The 17421-nt window shown below is 51.7% G+C and overlaps 2 protein-coding genes and 4 non-coding genes across 6 annotated transcripts; 1 reads left to right on the top strand and 5 right to left on the bottom strand.

Moving 5' to 3' along the window:
* The first annotated feature begins 5445 nt into the window (after nucleotides 1-5445).
* On the top strand, nucleotides 5446-10190 carry BEST4 (bestrophin 4). The gene is made up of 9 exons (XM_037499631.2): nucleotides 5446-5637; nucleotides 5728-5822; nucleotides 6366-6599; nucleotides 6767-6921; nucleotides 8242-8319; nucleotides 8573-8767; nucleotides 8886-8966; nucleotides 9083-9237; nucleotides 9925-10190. The coding sequence occupies exons 1-9, from the start codon at nucleotides 5486-5488 to the stop codon at nucleotides 10187-10189; spliced, it is 1410 nt and encodes a 469-aa protein (XP_037355528.1). The 5' UTR covers nucleotides 5446-5485; the 3' UTR covers nucleotide 10190.
* Nucleotides 10191-13327: 3137 nt separating this feature from the next.
* Nucleotides 13328-15937, bottom strand: RPS8 (ribosomal protein S8). Its single transcript, XM_037500079.2, has 6 exons — nucleotides 15876-15937; nucleotides 15373-15479; nucleotides 14826-14925; nucleotides 14266-14441; nucleotides 13915-14044; nucleotides 13328-13493 (listed from the first exon to the last, which is right to left on the bottom strand). The coding sequence occupies exons 1-6, from the start codon at nucleotides 15877-15879 to the stop codon at nucleotides 13384-13386; spliced, it is 627 nt and encodes a 208-aa protein (XP_037355976.1). The 5' UTR covers nucleotides 15880-15937; the 3' UTR covers nucleotides 13328-13383.
* Nucleotides 13621-13689, bottom strand: LOC119237342 (small nucleolar RNA SNORD38). Its single transcript, XR_005123280.1, has one exon. It is a non-coding gene; the product is annotated as a small nucleolar RNA SNORD38 (small nucleolar RNA).
* LOC119237343 (small nucleolar RNA SNORD38) lies at nucleotides 14144-14212 on the bottom strand. The gene has a single exon (XR_005123281.1). It is a non-coding gene; the product is annotated as a small nucleolar RNA SNORD38 (small nucleolar RNA).
* On the bottom strand, nucleotides 15001-15104 carry LOC119237345 (small nucleolar RNA SNORD46). The gene has a single exon (XR_005123283.1). It is a non-coding gene; the product is annotated as a small nucleolar RNA SNORD46 (small nucleolar RNA).
* LOC119237336 (small nucleolar RNA SNORD55/SNORD39) lies at nucleotides 15565-15644 on the bottom strand. Its single transcript, XR_005123274.1, has one exon. It is a non-coding gene; the product is annotated as a small nucleolar RNA SNORD55/SNORD39 (small nucleolar RNA).
* Nucleotides 15938-17421: the final 1484 nt, after the last annotated feature.

Raw genomic sequence — 17421 nt, 5'->3', positions numbered from 1 at the left:
AATCCTCAAAGATTTATTGAGGGGCCTCCCTGATAGAGCAAAGGGTTAAGACACAACCTGTGAAGCTATCAGCAGCCACTGCAGCATGAGTTCAATCCCCAGCCAGGGAGGAGACCTACATGGTGCAGCAGACCTCTCCTGTCTCTCCTGCTGCTCCCCTCAGCAGTGTATTTCAGTCAGTCTGCCTGTTCTGTTCCCCACTCTGTCTCTGGTGAATCCTCTCACCACCCCCCACACCTTTGGCTTACACCCCAGTTCTTGTATGCATAAATAAATAAATCTTACCCAAAAAAGATTTATTGAGAGCAAAGCACTGAATAAGACTGGTCAAGGTTAAGCCCTGGTTTAGTTTACATCATGTTTGATGGAAACAGACAATAGGCAAGTATATAAACAAGGTAATTGCAGGCTGTGAAAAGTGCTATAAAGGAAGTAAACGGAAGAGTAGCCGAAGAGCCCACTTTAGAAAGAGTAGCCAGAAAGTCAACAAATATTTATCAAATGCCCAATCAGTTTTATCTCCCAAATATCTCTGAAGTCTATCCACTTCACTCCATCTTTCCCACACACCTCTGTCTGGGAGACAGTCTCTCTGGTTACGGTTATTCCTCGTTTTCCTGCCCCCTCCATTGTCCTCCTCCGCATGGTGTTCTCGCCCATCCCTTATCAGGCCCACAGGGCCTGCTTCTCCATGTTTGTCCTTCCTGGGCTGAAGGAGCAACCAAAACGGCCTGAGATGTGGAGAAATATCAGTAGCTCAGATGAATGACAGGGAGGAGGGTGGGCAGGAAGGCCTTATGTCATACTCAGAGTCTGGTCTTTATCTGTACAGGTCAACAGTTTTCTAGGAGATATGATAGTGGTGGGGCCAGAAGGATAAATTCACAGGGGAAATGGGGCTGAAGCATGTAGAGGTTCGAAAGTCATATTTGATAAAACAATTTTACATTTGGAAAATAAAGCAAAATGTCTTTGTGGTTAAATTGGCCATCACAAAATACCATAGACTGGACAGTTTAAACAACAGAAATTTCTTTTCTCACAGTTCTGGAGGTTAGAAATACAAATTCAGGGATCTTCCTGGTGGCACAAGGGGTTAAACTGCAGCACTATGAAGCTGTCTGTAGCCACCGCAGCGTGAGTTTGGTCCCTGGCCAGGGAGGTGGCCCACATGACGCAGCAGACCTCTCCTGTCTCGCCCGCTGCTCCCCTCAGCAGTGTATTTCAGTCAGTCTGCCTGTTCTGTTCCCCACTCTGTCTCTGATGAATCCTCTCACCCCCAGCACCTTTGGCCTGTACCCCATCTCTTGTATGCATAACTAAATCTTTAAAAAAAAAAAAAAGAAATACAAATTCATTTACTTTTCACAGCTCTCTGAGCTAGGTATGAACATTCCCACTTCCATGGGGAAACTAAGCACAGAGAGGTTAAGTGACTTGCTCACAGTCAGCGTTGTCACTAAGGTAGTAGTGCCTGGTGGTGTCCAATTTGAAAATCTGTCTCCAGACCACATGCTACAAACTGCCATGCTAAACACCTAGTTCTAGGCTGTGAGAAGGGGAGAGGGGCATTGGGGTTAGGACCAGAAGAGAGGGAGCTGCAAGAGACAGAGGAGATAACAAAGGGTGGGGTAGATGATTTACAAGGGCTAGAGAGTGGTTCCCTCTGCTGGACCATAAACCAAAGGGACCTGTCAGTAGCTGGGAGGGGAGATAATGTAACTCAGGAGGGAGGAGCTGGGTGGGACTGGGGACCCTCCCTTCCTGGGGTAGAGGTGTCAGGTCCTATATCTTCATCCCTGGCTCTGTGGGAAATTCACAGCCCAGTGATCCAGAGTGTTGGTAACAGGCAGAAGCGTGAGGGCCACAGATGGGGATGGGAGTGGAGGGTTGAGGTATAACCAGCTGGTTTGTTCCTAAGAAGAGCTGTTGAAGAGACACTCCCAGGAGCTTGAACTGAAGTCTCTTTCCCTAACTTCTTTCAGTGCTAAGCAGTCCAGAATATTCTAGGAATATCATAGATCAGAGTTTAGGAAGGGGCTGCACAGCCATATTAGCTGATGTCACCCTCCCAGGTCAGATCCTACATCTTCCAGGGATGTGTACACACACACACACACACACACACACACACACACACACTCCTGTACTATCCTCACACTGACACCTCACTTAGGCCCTGGAAGGAGAACATAACTCTTAAGGCCACGAGGGACCTTGCTCATGAGGGATATCCATCGCAAAAAGAGAAGAGGGGGACCAAATATCTTTCAAACTAAAAGGAACAAAAATAAAAATTAAAAAAAATAAAGAAGAGCCTGCCTGGGTTCATGTCCTCCCCAGCTTTACCAAGATGAACCAGATCCAGTCTTGTCCTCAGGGTCTCATGGGCTGGGTAGGGGATCTCCCTGTAGACAGATCCTAGATCAGTATAATTAACTGCTATGGGAGAAAACCTAGAGGGCTCTGAGGAGTGACCTGGGAGAGATCATGGCAGTTTTCCTGGAGGGTTGTCTGAGGTGGACCTTGAAGAAAAGTGAAAAGGAGCTAGGCCAGAGGCTGTTGATGGGACAAAGGTGGGCCTATGTACCCAGCTTAAAAACCAGGACTAGGCCCTCCCCGGTGGTGCAGCGGTTGAGCGCTGGGCTACGAAGCTGCCTGCAGCCTCTGCAGCGCCAGTTCGATCCCCGGCCACCGGCGAGGGTCCCACGTGGCGCGCAGACCTCTCCTGCCGCCCGCTGCTCCCCTCAGCAGTGTATTTCATCAGTCTGCCTGTTCTGTTCTCCTCTCTGGCTCTGGTGAATTTTCTCACCCTCCCACGCTTCTGAATGTACCCAGTGCTTGTATAAATAAATAAATAAATCTTAAAAGAAAAAAAAAAAACAGGACTAGTGAGTCTCCCTGGTTGCCTAGGGGTTAAGTCTCAGGGCTATGACTGCTAAGGCCTGAGTTTGATCCCGGGTCAGGGAGCTGACCCACATGGCCTCTCCTGTCTTGTCCACTGTGCCCCTCAGCAGTGTATTTCAGTAGATCTGTCTGTTTTGCTCCCCATTCTGTCTCTGGTGATTCTGTCACCCCCCACACTTCTGGCCTGTACCCCAGTTCTTCTGTGCATAAATAAATCTTTAAAAACAAAACCAAAATTAAAACTAACCCAGAATTGACACCCTTTGGTTGGGGAACAGAATGGCAGGGCATCAAGGGAAAGTTCTTTGCCTCTGATTCTCTGAAGGGATTGTCTGGTTCTATGATGCCACAGTGGATGGTAGGTAGAAACCAAAGAGAGTTGGTTTATGGTAATAGCAGCCGGGCAAAATGCCTGCGGTATTCTAGGCCCCAGTCATTGCTCCCCCCTGAATGTTCACAATTGCCCTGTGAGGTAAGTGTAATTGATCCTGTTTTGCAGAGGAGGAAACTGAGGTTCTGAGAGATTAGATCATATATGCAAGGTTACAAAGAGCTAGGTTTCAAACCCAGGTTGGTCTGACACCCAAACTTTGCTGCTAACCACCTCTTCATGCTTCCTCTCTTTATTTTTTTTTTAGATTTATTTTTATTTTATGCATACAAGAACTGGGGTACAGGCCAGAGGTTTGTGTGTGGGGGGTGAGAGGATTCATCAGAGACAGAGCAGGGAACAGAACAGACAGATCGACTGAAATACAATGCTGAGGGGAGCAGCGGGTAAGACAGAAGAGGTCTGCTGCGCCATGTGGGTAGCTCCCTGGCCAGGGTTCGAATTTGTGCTGCAGTGTCTGCCAGTAGCTTCATAGGTTGAGTCTTAACCCCTTGTGCCACCAGGGAGGCCTGCTTCCTCTCTTTAGGAAACTCTTGCAGGTGAGAACAAGCTCATATTGTGGGGAAGGAGCTTCCCAAGACAGATCAGACATGTGGCCACCACCCCTGGGTTTTTGTACCTAAGTCCCAGGTAGATGATTGAGCTGGCACCTCAAGTATTCTTTCCTCTTTTTTTTTTTTTTTTTAAAGATTTACTTATTTATGCATACAAGAGCTGAGGTACAGGCCAGAGATGTGGGGGGTGAGAGGATTCACCAGAGACAGAGTGGGGAACAGAACAGGCAGACTGACCGAAATACACTGCTGAGGGGAGCAGTGGGTGAGACAGGAGAGGTCTGCTGTGTCATGTGGGTTGCTCCTGGCTGGCCGGAGATCAAACTCGTGCTGCAGAGTCTGCGGATTGCTTCATAGTGCAGTGCTTAATCCTTTGCGCCACAAGGGAGGCCCCACTCTTTCCTCTTTTTTTGACATAAGACAGATGAAAAAATTGAGGCCCAGAGGTGGGAATGGCCGGCCACTGAAGATCCTGAGCACCCCTAGAAGTCAGAATGTTGGACACAGGCTTGAGGGGGCTCTGCTTTCCTAGTACAGAGTCCAGGCCTATGAAAAGGGTTCAGGGAGGACCAGGCTAGGTCCCCCAGAACCAGTTTAGGCCCTATTGGGCCACCTTTAGACTTTGTAGTCCATCAACTTGGGCTTTGAGTCCCCCTCCCACATATCCTAGTGTTATGACCTTGGACAAGTCATTCAGAGACTCATCTGTGAAATGGGGTTAATTCCTACCTCCTGGGGTTGTAATGAGGATCTCCAGGAAAGGATGATATAGTGCCTTTGGCATAGTGCCTGTCAGTCAGTGCTCTGCGATCATCAGCTTTTATGATTATAACAATTTATCATGCATCTGTCTTCTCACCCGGAGTGTGGGACTGTAATCCTTGCCATCCTGGCTTCAAGGACATGGTTTCATATGTGTGAACTTCAGGGTCAGGACAAGTGGCACTTCTGTCATTCAAAGGTCCATCCAACCCTACAGGGGAAGGGAGACACATTCAGTTCCCAGGACCAGGGGAAACTATGTGACAGCCTCAATCCATCAATGATAATCTCAATCTAGCTGCATTTTATGGGCCCAGGAGGTACTTAAATGTATGTGGGGGTGAAGGCTAGCCCTGTTCTTCTTCCTCAACACAGGCTGCTGCCCAAAGCAGGTAGGTAGGCACAGAATGGGGGCGAGAACATCCTGGGCCTTGGGAGGCCATCTGTCAGCTTTAAAAGCAAGACCCCAGGGGCTAGTAGTGGGTCTCACTGAGAACTGGCTCTCCAGTCCTCAGTAGTTCAGGCAGGAGCAGCAATGCAAGAGGCACTGGGGAGCCTCCTGCAGAGAGAGCTTGGATCTCCTCTCTCCCTTGCCTCACTCCCCTCTCCACAATACATGCATCACTGCATTCTGGGGGGTGCATGGGGGGAGTGGGGGTGTATTATATCTGCAGCTTCTATGGCTTCCTCCCCCCAACACAGGGTAATGGCGCTGTGTGTGTGTGTGTGTGTGTGTGTGTGTGTACATGCGCACATGTGGAGCTGAAGGGAGGTGGCCTGGGGTAACAAGCTTGGTGACAAAGCAGGAAAAGGAGAAACTTTGTTGGGAGAGGACAGCTCTTGTGACCTCCTGCCCCAGGACTCCGGCACCATGACTGTTTCATACACCCTCAAAGTGGCAGAGGCCCGCTTCGGAGGCTTCTCTGGTCTGCTTCTCCGCTGGAGGGGAAGCATCTACAAGCTTCTCTATAAGGAGTTCCTCCTCTTCATTGCCCTGTATGCTCTGCTCAGCATCACCTACCGGTGAGACGTGAGGGCAGGTCTCCGGATGGGCCTGTGGGGGACTGGGCTGCCACCTCCCTCTAACCCAGGCCCATGCCTGACCTTCCCCAGGCTGCTGCTGACCCAGGAGCAGAAGCATGTGTATGCTCAGGTGGCCCGATACTGCAACCGCTCGGCAGAGCTCATCCCCTTGTCCTTTGTACTGGGTAGGTAAGCTTCTGTCCAGTTCTCCCTGGTAGTCTCCTCAGCATCTTGCCTGGCTTTTGCCAGGCTGATGGCTCTGCGGGTCAGAATGACCGCGGCAAGGCCTGGAAGTCAGTTAGAGCAGGCTCAGCAGGCAAGGAAGTTGCCTGGATTCCTAGGTCCTTGTTGCTCGTACTGGATGGACCCGCATTCCAAGTAAGGGAAAGCCATCTGCTGGCCTCACGACCCTCTGGGTTCTGGAAAGGAGTTGGAAAGAGGTGACACCTCTACCCTCATGGGAAAAGGGCCTCAGAGCTAACCATTACCTGGTCTTGAACACCTCTGCCCAGGAGGTGTGCATTTCTTCCTTCCCGCCTGGAGAGCACAGCACTGCGGGCCAGAGGGAGAGGCTGTCCCTCAGGCAGGGAGCTGTAGCCAGAAGTGTTGTCTGCTCACCGGGGTGCAAACTGGCCTGGACCAGGTGCTCTGGTTGGGGCACAGGGCGCGCTGACTCCCGGGCTTTCTATTTTCCCTCCGCCTTCGTCACCACCCGTGGTGGCAACCAGGCTTCTACGTGACTCTGGTGGTGAACCGCTGGTGGGCCCAGTACACAAGCATCCCGCTGCCGGATCAGCTGATGTGTGTCATCACCGCCAGCGTGCACGGAGAGGACGAGCGCGGCCGCCTGCTGCGCCGCACCCTCATCCGCTACGCCAACCTGGCCTCGGTGCTGGTGCTGCGCTCGGTCAGCACCCGCGTGCTCAAGCGCTTCCCCACCATAGAGCACGTGGTGGACGCAGGTAGGGGTGGTGCCACGCTGGGGAGCCCCGGGTGGTCCTGGCCAAGATCCATCGGCCCAGCGAGCCTCCTGGGAGGAGAGGTCTGACCCCCAGGGGGCGCTCCAGGGCCCGGCCTGCGCGTCCTGTGAGCAGAGGGTGACTGCGCCCCACCCGCTTAACGCTCGCAGGTTTCATGTCCCAGGCAGAGAAGAAAAAGTTTGAGAGCCTGAAATCCGACTTCAACAAATACTGGGTCCCCTGCGTCTGGTTCACTAACCTGGCGGCGCAGGCCCGGCGGGACGGGCGAATCCGTGACGACATCGCTCTCTGCCTGCTTCTGGAAGTGAGTCAGCGCAGCATGGGGCCGGTGTGTTCCCCTCCCTTTTGCACACTGGAATAATTGAGCACCTTTCATTTATTTATTTATTGATTTATCTATTTAATATTTTTTAAAGGAAGTTTTTTTTAAAAAGATTTATTTATTCACACAAGCACTGGGTACAGTCAGAACCGCGGGAGGGCGAGAGGATTCACCAGAGCCAGAGCGGGAACAGAACAGGCAGACTGACGAAGTACACTGCTGAGGGGAGCAGCGAGCGCAGCAGGAGAGGTCTGCGCCCTATGTGGGGCCCTCGCCCGGTGGCCGGGGATCGAACCGGCGCTGCAGAGGCTGCGGGCAGCTTCGCAACCCAGCGCTCAACCGCTGCGCCACCGGGGAGGCCCCATTTATTTATTTTTTAAAAAATATGTATTTATTTGGGCCTCCCCTGTGGCGCAGCGGTTGAGCGCTGGGTTGCGAAGCTGCCCGCAGCCTCTGCAGCGCCGGTTCGATCCCCGGCTGCTCCCCGGCCACCGGAGGCGGGTCCCACATGGCGTGCAGACCTCCCCTGCCGCCCACTGCTCCCCTCAGCAGTGTACTTTGGTCCCTCTGCCTGCTCTGCTCCCTGCTCTGGCTCTGGTGAATTCTCTCACCCTCCCGCGCTTCTGACTGTACCCAGTGCTTGTATAAATAAATAAATAAATCTTTAAAAAAATATATTTATTTATTTGTTTATGCATGCAAGAGCTGGGGTGTAGGCCAGAGGTGTGTGTGGGGGGTTGAGAGGATTCACCAGAGACAGAGGGTTGCAAAACAGGTGGATCTACTGAAATACACTGCAGAGGGGAGCAGTGGGTGAGTCAGGAGAGGGCTGCTGTGCCACCTGGGACAGCAGTAGCTGCTGACAGCTTCATAGTGCAGAGACTTAACCCCTTGCGCCACCAGGGAGGCCCAGGCACCTTACATTTATGTGGTGCCAACTATGTACTGCACATCTGGGAAGCACAGTGCTTATATTAACACATTTAACCCTCACTCCAGGAAGAAAGGTACTATTATCCTCTCCTTTCACAGATGAGGAAACTTGAGAACAAAGTGGGAAACATGCCCAAATCTCATGGCTTGTTAGTGGAACTGGGATGGGTAGTCAGACATTCTGGCTCCAGGATCTGCTTGTAACTACATTGCTAAACTGCTTCCCCTCTGCACACCCAGCCTGTGAACACCTCAAAGTAGAATGGGCCTCCAGATCCCAGCCCTCTTTTATTAAGCTGGGCTTCCCTTTTCTCTCCCCATTTCTCCTTCCTCACATTCACTGACTTCCTCTTCCTGCTGTTCCACCAGGAGCTGAACAAGTACCGGGCGAAGTGCAGCATGCTTTTCCACTATGACTGGATCAGCATTCCCCTCGTCTACACCCAAGTATGCCTCGCCCCACCCCCCATCCCAGTGGGAGATCCAGAAGAAGAATTAGAGATAATGCCCGCCCCAAGGCAGTTCAATCCCGTGAGACCTTGAACAGGCAAGGGCTGAGGCGCTAAGCTTCCCTGGATCCTCACCCCATCTGGTGATGACCCCACTACATAGTTTAATTACTATCAGACTCTTCTGCTGGTCCTCAAGGCAAGGATGTCGTTTCTCCCTGTCCCATTCAGCCCCGCTTTCCCTTCTCCAGGTGGTGACCATAGCAGTGTACTCCTTCTTTGCCTTGTCCCTGGTTGGCCGCCAGTTTGTGGAGCCAGAGGCAGGGGCTGCCAAACCTCAGGAGTCTCTTCCAGACCAGGAGTCAGCACCAGCCCTAGGGGACCTGGACATGTATGTGCCTCTCACCACCCTGCTGCAGTTCTTCTTCTATGCTGGCTGGCTCAAGGTGGGCACTTCAGGTGGTCATGCCAGCCTACTCAGTAGAAGTATGGGTCCAGGGCCCACCTCATCTTTGAGGGCAGAGAATGGGGCTCTCAGCCCATTACACTCTCTACAACCCTCAGGTGGCTGAACAAATCATCAACCCCTTTGGCGAGGATGACGACGACTTTGAGACTAACCAGCTTATAGACCGCAACTTGCAGGTGAGCAGCACATGCCCCACACCCCTCCCCAGGGTAGCTCCTTTTCCTCCCCCTCCTTGCTAGCTCCTCAGCCAGTGTAGGAGAGGGGGGTCCTGGTGACCAGCTGCCCGCCCCAGGTCTCCCTGCTGTCTGTGGATGACATGTACCAGAACCTGCCTCCTGCTGAGAAGGACGCCTACTGGGATGAGGATGCAGCCCAGCCGCCCTATACGGTGGCCACGGTGGCCGAGTCGCTGCGGCCTTCTTTCCTGGGCTCCACCTTCAACCTGCGGTGAGTGGTGGGTGCTGGCGGAGGCCGGACTTGACCCTTGGGCTCCTGGTCCCCATGTCTCCGTCCCCCCTCCGCCCCCACCCCACCCCGAGCCTACCAGGCGCCCAGGCTCGCTGAGCCCGTCCTCCTGTTATAGAGCAACCCCGATATTAAACGGGTTCCTGGCTGTGGGTCCTCACCCGCGCGCTTTAAAGGGACTTATGAATACTCTACTACAGACACACGCAAAAGGGTTAATAAAAGGTTTATTTACAAGAGAAAAAGAAATAAGGAAAATGTACAACTCAGGGAGAAAATAGGGAAATAAAGTCTTTAATGCGTCCTACCCGATCCGACGACCTGGAAACCCCAAAGTCACTCTCAGAGCTAGACGGACGCCGCGAGCTGGCCGAGGGCCCCAAAATGGAGAGAGCCCCCAAAGCCCACGTGTCTGCCTTTTGTATCCACCTGGCTGCTTAACCCCACCCTCAGGTCCCAGCCACCTTCCCTTTGGTGGTGATGGGATTTGGAGTTCCCAGTGTCTTTGGCTTTGACCTGGGGTGGGGGTGGAGTCCACAAAGCCTGTATGGAATTTGCTTTGGGGCAGCCTTTTCCCCCTAACACTGGGGTGGGGGTGGAGTCCACAAAGCCTGTATGGAATTAGCTTTGGGACTGCCTTTTCCCCCTAACACTCCCTCCCGCCCGCAGCATGACCGACGACCCTGAGCAGAGCCTGCAGGTGGAGGCGTCCCCTGGGTTGGCTCGGCCAGCGCAGACCCCGCTGCTCGGTCGTTTCCTGGGCGCAGGAGCGCCCTCTCCCGCCATCAGCCTCCGGAACTTCGGCCGTGCACGAGGAGCCCCCCGGACCCCTCATCTGCCGCGCTTTCGGGTCGAGGAGGGCGGCGACCCCGAGGCCGCGGACCGCATCGAGGAGGAGGCTGCCGAGTCAGAGGATGAGGCCGGGGAGCCGTGAGCGGAGGCCGCCGGGGCCGGGCCGACCTCATGTCCCCGCCACGCCAGCCCCCGCGGCCTCCCTCGGCCCACAGCCCACTTTCCCGGGCCCTGCCCTCCCGGGCCATCACAGCAGTCCTGGATGCCGATCCGGAGAGTTTAGGGACGGGATCTGGAAAGAGAAAGATGGCGGGAAGGGCCTGAACCGGGCTGGGGGTGTGCCCACGTTGAAGGTAGGCCCGACTGCTAGGGGAGGAGCTAGGGCGACCCCGTCTGCATACCGAGGACCCGCGCTCTGGGGCGCTGTTTCCTGGGGTGGGGGGGCGTTGGGGGGGAGCTAGGCCTGTTGCCAAACTGAGGGAGCACTGTTTAAAACAGTGTTGACACCACTCCCCTCGTTTCTGACTCATTAGATTTGAGATGAAGCTCAAGATTTTATGTTTCTATTAATTTCTAAGGAAGAGCCCTGTTGTGCGGACCGCAATTTGATACATAGAGATGTTTGGAAGGATATAACCTCTTGATAACCCTACTCTGGAGAAGGATCAAAGTGTCTGCTGGGGGAATTTTTGCTTTATCAGTACTGTTCAATTTTGTGTTTATAATAAGAACCCATTCATTTATTGTGTATTTGCAGTTGTTTGAAATTGAGTTGTCATACATAGTAGTGGGAAGGAAAGGGCTTGGGAATCTGCCCTGGAGGCTGATTAAGCTTCAGGTGTGTTAAGACACAACCTATGAGGCTGTCTGCAGCCTCTGCAGCAAGAGTCCGAGTCCGATCCCCAGCCAGGGAGCTACCCACATGGCGCAGCAGACCTCTCCTGTCCTGACTGCTGCTCCCCTCAGCAGTGTATTTCAGGAGACCTGCCTGTTCTGTTCCCCACTGTCTCTGCTAAATCCTTCACCCCCCCACACCTCTAGCCTGTGTACCCCAGCTCTTGTATGCATAAATAATCTTTAAAAAGAAAAAAGATGTGAAACCAATCATACACCACCCAGCCGTGACCTTCAGCACGTCTCTGCTCCCAACAGGGGTAAAGGAAGATTAGAGTGAAAGCTTCAGTTCCACGGTGTGCCTGCACTGCTGGGGGAAGGGCGGAGGGTCCCACAGAGGCCTAGATTAGAATTGTTGCTAAAGTGAGCTCCTGGAAGAGTCCTGCCTTTTAAGTAAAAGCTCAAGTGGATGCTATGGGCAAAGGTTGACAAATGCCAGAACTCCAAAGTATGAGGGCGGAAGCTGAATGTAGCCTTTGGCATTGCCAACTCAACTGGATTTTAGCTGGATGGGTTGCTGGATATTTTTAAGCCTTGGAATCCAAAACTACAAAGTAGACATAGTATCACCCACAATTCACTCACAAGGTAATCATTTTTTGTCTGGTTTAGAGGGTAGCCTTGGCCCTGGGGAGAAAGGTGTATCTGTGGAGACTGAATAAATGGACTTAATTCGTTTAAAAAAGAACCCACTGATGGATTAGAGGAAGTGAAGGAGAGGAATAAAGATCAATCCCTGTAGCATTCAATCTAGAGAATAAAGGGAGTGCTGAGTATTGCTTTGCTGTGCAAATCTCTCGGTAAGCAGTAACAAGTACTAAGATGAAGATCACTGAGTGGAAAGGCAGAGAGAGACCAGGTCTCTGCAGAGCCAAAGTGCTTTAAAGTTGAAAATTTTTTTTATATTTTTTTAAGACTTTTTTAAAAAAAAATATTTATTTATTTATACAAGCACTGGGTAGTTAGAAGGGTGGGAGGGTGAGAGAATTCAGAGCCAGAGCGGGAAGCAGAGCAGGCAGAAGGACTGAAGACACTGCTAAGGGGGGCAGTGGGTGGCAGGAGAGGTCTGCGCACCATGTGGGACCCTCTTCTGGTGGCCAGGGAGTAGCCGGGGATCGAACCAGTGCTGCAGAGGCTGCGGGCAGCTTCGCAACCCAGCACTCAACCACTGCGCCACCGGGGAAGCCCTGAATTTTTTTTTAAAAAAGGTTATTTATGCATACAAGAACTGGGGTACAGGCCAGTGGTGTGGGGGGTGAGGATTCACCAGAGACAGAGTAGGTAACAGAACAGGCAGATCTACTGAAATACACTGCTGAGGGGGCAAGGCAGGAGAGGTCTGCTGTGCTATGTGGGTCACCTCCTTGGCTGGGAGATAGAACTAGTGCTGCAGTGACTGCTGATAGCTTCATAGGTTGTGTTTTAACCCTTTGCGCCACCAGGGAGGCCCTTGAAGTTGAAATTTTTTTGCCCTTAACACTCCAAGAGTTTCTTAGGATATCTTTTCCCAACTGTCTGCACGAAAGAGTATTCAATGTAGGCAACTTGCTGAAACCAAGGAACTCACACTTTGGCATTTAAGATTCATTACTTTTACTGTCCATCAACTTTAAAATAGATAAAACCTTTCTAAACTCATTTAGCACATATTTGAGTGCCACATATATTACCTTATACTTTCCCAGGTACTGGAGCCAGCAGTCAACATCCCTGGCGCTATAGTCTAACAGGGATCAGTATTTATGCTGGAATAAGAACAAGGGAAAAAGCATGGTGAAGTGCAATTTAAAATCCTGTGATCAGGGAGAAACCTAAGAGTGACATCACAAAGACCAGAAGGGAGTGAACTAAGTATTTTAAGAAAGTGCTCCCAATAGAGGGAACAGCAAGTTAACATCAATCAGGTCAGGACAGTGGTAGTCACTAGAAAAAAGACCCAGGTTACGTAGAGCTCAGATTTTAGCAAGGAATTTGAGATGGAAATAAATCTGAGTATTTCTGCACAGGGGTGCAGCAAAGGGGTTAGGGTTAGTCAACTTCAGAAAGCTATAAAAACCCTTACAATACCGATGTAGTCATGTCTTCAACTTGCTCTCAACGATGCAAAAATTTGGAACACAACACACCCCAAGGGCTGGGACACCTGATTCAGCCTGCTTGGCTTGCATGCCACTGAAAACCAGACTTTGGAGGTGAGACATCATCTCCCTACTATAAAAAGGACAGAGCCTGCATTATAAGCCTGAGCCTGCAGTTAGGGCTCTACACTGTGAAGAGTCTGGGTGAGGACAGCGGCAGGGCTCTAGTTCCAGCCACCATCTCAGTTTTGGTCAACATGGGTGGCCGGAATAGAACAATTATTCAGACAATTGGAACAAAAGACAAAGAACAAAGAACAACAAAGACCTTTATTACAGGAGCTAAGAGAGGAGGGAGGAGGACTTATTTGCCTTTCCGGGCTTTGATTTTCCTCAGATAGAACTCTAGCTCCTTGCCCTCCAGCACATAGCCATCTGCTCGGCCACACTGGCCTGGTCTTGAAGCGATGCATGCTGCAAGAGAGAACGCATATGGCCCTTAGCAAATGATAAGGCTGCCCTACCCCAACCTACCAACCCCCTTTTTAAAAAGTCAATGTTGGTCCAGCTATCCCGGGGGGCAGGCGACATGAGCCCGCTGTCTCCTCAGACATACTTTATCGTCACGTGAAGTCAGTAGCAGAACTGGACAAAGTTTTCATCACTGAGACAGCCCCCTCAGACTGGGCAAGACTTCTCAAAGCCTTTGGGCTCCCGTCCATTAGTTCCCATTTCCATTTCACACCAGTTATTCAAATGTTGTGATTTGTGCTTATGTGTTTATTATTAAACCCCACAGATGACCACACAGCTATGATCAAAAGAACTGAGACGAAGGTAAAATACAAAGTGTATACCCTACCCCTCACCCCCCACAAAGCAGAAGCCATCTCACCAAGAAGCTTGCCCTGCTGGAACTGTTCCTCCAAAAGACTGCTGATTTTGGCATTCTTTTTCCTTTCATCATATTTCTTCTGAATTTTCTTGGATCGCTTTTTGTTCAGGATCTCTTCCTCTTCAGGAGCCTGAATTAAATTAATAGATGTAAGGCTTCCAGTCCCAAACCCTAGCCCAGGGTAGAAATGCCATTGCCTTCTTGAACCATGGCCAGCCCTACCCCTGCCTTCCTCAGCACTAAGGCTCTCATCTCTCTCCCTTCAGTAGCAGAACTGGACAGAGTTTTCATCACAAGAAGGCAGGAGTCAGCGGCTCCCTCCCCCCATAAGATGAACCCCCAAACACGTACCAGCTTGGCTCCCTTCTTGCGACCCAGGAGCAGTGCATAGTGGGACTCATACCACTGCCGGTATGGTGTGCTATCAATAAGCACGATGCAGTTCTTTACCAGGGTCTTGGTGCGAACCAGCTCGTTGTTGGACGCATTGTAGACAACATCAATAATCCTTGTTTTGCGAGTACAACCTGCTCACAAGGGAAATATAGGATCAAGTCATGTAAATTAGGGGCCAACTAGCCTTGAGGTCTCCTGTCCCCTCCCTAGTGGGGTCTAAAGGGAAGGCTGAGCACTTACTGCAGGGCATTAGCTCATCTTCCCCCATGTTTCCAGAGGTAGCTGGAAACCACATGTACATAATCTAGACTCAGCCGCAATGCATGAGGTTACAGGAACTAAGAACAGGACAGGTGACAGAGCTCTCTGCAGCTACTGCAACTGCAATTTCTGTCACCAAGGAGAAACTTCAATTATCTTAGTTGAGGCCACGGACGTCCTACTAAAAGCACTTACTGGAATTGAGAATGTTTTCGGTGTAGAATTCCCACCCATTCCCAGAGGGCCTCACTCACACTCAGAGCCCCAAGAGAAGTTCCCCACATCCAGCCTCAAGGCTCGGTACTTCTTGTTGCCTCCCCGAACTCGAACTGTGTGTATGCGCCGAACGCCAATCTGCAGAAAACAAGACAGTAAACAGGTTATCAAGGAGCAAGACAAGAAATGGAAGGGCACTGGGCTGTATGGAGGTAACAGTCAGTGTAACTATGACAGGTCCTAGCATTGGCAAGTGGCACATAGGTGACCAAGACGGCCACAGCCACGCCTAAGGATACTTTTTCATCATTCTAGTTACCTCCAAGGGGGAAAAATAACCTCGTTTCCAAACACTGAACGCTAAGTCTCCATGCACCAAAAACACCAGGTTTCTTAAGATGAGAGGCACTCACTCTCTCCAGACTCTAAGACCCAGTGCATAAGATGTCTCCATGCGCAAAGGTGAGCCCTCCCCACCCCTAGGACGATCTAGACTCCTACGTGGATTCAACAGCCACACGCAGAGGCTGCACCACGGTGCAGAGGTGACCTCCGGGAGGTTAAGGCCCAAACGCAAGCACCCACCTTAGTGTTGGCAGCTGGACGTCCCAACTCATACTTTCGCTTCTTGTGGTAGGGCTTTCTCTTGCCCCCGGTCTTGCGGCGTTTGTGCCAGTTGTCCCGAGAGATGCCTGCATGTGGGAGCGGGGGACAGAGCTTGAGTCTCTGGAGCCGGAGGCCGCAGCCTCGCTAGTCAGACGCCCGCGTCGGGCGGGCCGCACGCTCAGCTCTCCAAGGTTGGATTCCCCACCTTGCAATCGGGAGTCCACAGCATTACCAAGGTGTCATCATACACGTGCGGCCCAGCACGGAGACCCTTCCCGCGGCAGCCACGTTGGTGCCGCCGAACCCCAAGCCCCTGCCCTCCCTGGAGCGGACCTCGGCGGCCAAAACCAGATCACCACCCTCCTCGTGGCTGCTGGCTGCCGCACGCTGAGGCGCTCGCATCCCTCACTCGGCCGTGAGGCAGGATGGCACCGGATTGAATTTAGCCCGCTACTGCGGCCCGGGAACACAGCGACACTCACCCATCGCTCGGCGCTGGCCGGAAAGAGGAAACGCAGCGAGTTACGGTCCGGTTTGTGAAACACAGTCCTGCCCCCTTTACGTATCTTCCGGGCGCCGCCGAAAGGCTCTGACGTCTTTGCAAACGCGCCGACTGTCAGCGGGGCTGGGAGGCTCCGGCGAGCTCGGGGAGCCTGGGGGAGCCGCTGGGAGGGAGGCGTCCCGCGAGGGCTCCTGCGGTGCCAGCTTTCGGTAGAAGTTGAGGGCTCTGGGCAGAACCAGGTGGAGCGACTGGTTTATGCCGGCCTTGGAAAGAGTCGTCTCAGGAAAGACGCGTGCAGCCGCCCAGGAGGAGCGCGTGCGGGCGCGCTTGCGTGGGGAGCGGGTGGAGGGCAGTAGAGTTGGAAACGAGCGGTGACTTGAATTTGTTTTGAAGGATTTAGTGAGGTTTAGGGAGATTTAAGTGTGTCAGGGACGCCTAAATTCTTCGCTTGATCAATTGGCTGGATTTTATTACCATTTACAGAAATGGTCTAGGCTAGGCTAGGAGCTGTTCTGTCCATGTTTAGTTTGCGATCTTCGTGACTCATGTAAATGGAAACGACAGGTCATCCTTGTAAAAGGAATCCTCCCCGAACTCGAACTGTGTGTATGCGCCAAAGATGTTATTTTGAACATTGTTGGTTTATGTGATAGTTAAAGCCACCAGAATGAACTGAATCCGGGGAGAGATCACAAAGGAAATTTTTCTTGTCAAGGGCAAGTAAATACTTTAGGTTTTGTGGGCGTCGGGTCTGTGGCACAGCTGCTCAGCTTTATTCTTGTGATGTGAACGCAGCCGTAGATGATAGTAAACGAATGGCTGTGGCTATAATCCAGTACAACTCTGTGGATACTGGTATTTACATGAGACATGCTTTGGACTCCTCCCTCAACATACAAAAATTGAAAACCGGCTTATGGATCCAGATGGCGTGCAGTAATGTTCCCTGCCATAGAGAAATCCAAGTAGAGGGCCTAGAACCAGGGCTTGAGGACTGTCAACATTTAAAGCTATAGAAAGAAAAGGAACTAGAAGGAGCAATTAGAGTGAAAACCAGCACAGGGTGGTGTCATGGTCTAATGCCACTGAGAAGTCTAGCTCAAATGAGGATTGAAAAGTGATCATGGATTTAGTAATCTGAAAATTCCTAGTGACATTGATGAGAGCAGTTTCCATGTAGTAGAATGGGCAAAAACTTAACAGCATATGTAGGCAATTTTTTAAAAGATTCATTTATTTATGCATACAAGAACTGGGGTGCAGGCCAGAGGTGCTGGGGGTGGGGAGAGGATTCACAAGAGAGTGGGGAACAGAAGAGGCGGATCTACTGAATACACTGCTGAGGGGAGCAGTGGGCAATACAGGAGGGGTCTGCTGCACCATGTGAGTAGCTCCCTGGGCAGGGATTGAACTCGTGCTGCAGTGGCAGGAGATAGCTTGATAGCGCTGTCTTTAACCCCTGCACCCCAGAGACACCCCTACTGTCATATTTTGGGTGCCTGAGTATCTTGACCTTCCTTAACATT

Source organism: Talpa occidentalis, unplaced genomic scaffold (genome assembly GCF_014898055.3).
Source record: "Talpa occidentalis isolate TD23 unplaced genomic scaffold, MPIMG_talOcc4v2.1 talOcc4.9, whole genome shotgun sequence".
Classification (NCBI taxonomy): domain Eukaryota; kingdom Metazoa; phylum Chordata; class Mammalia; order Eulipotyphla; family Talpidae; genus Talpa; species Talpa occidentalis.
Note: the sequence above shows the minus strand (reverse complement) of the source record. Positions and strands in the feature narration are given on the sequence as shown.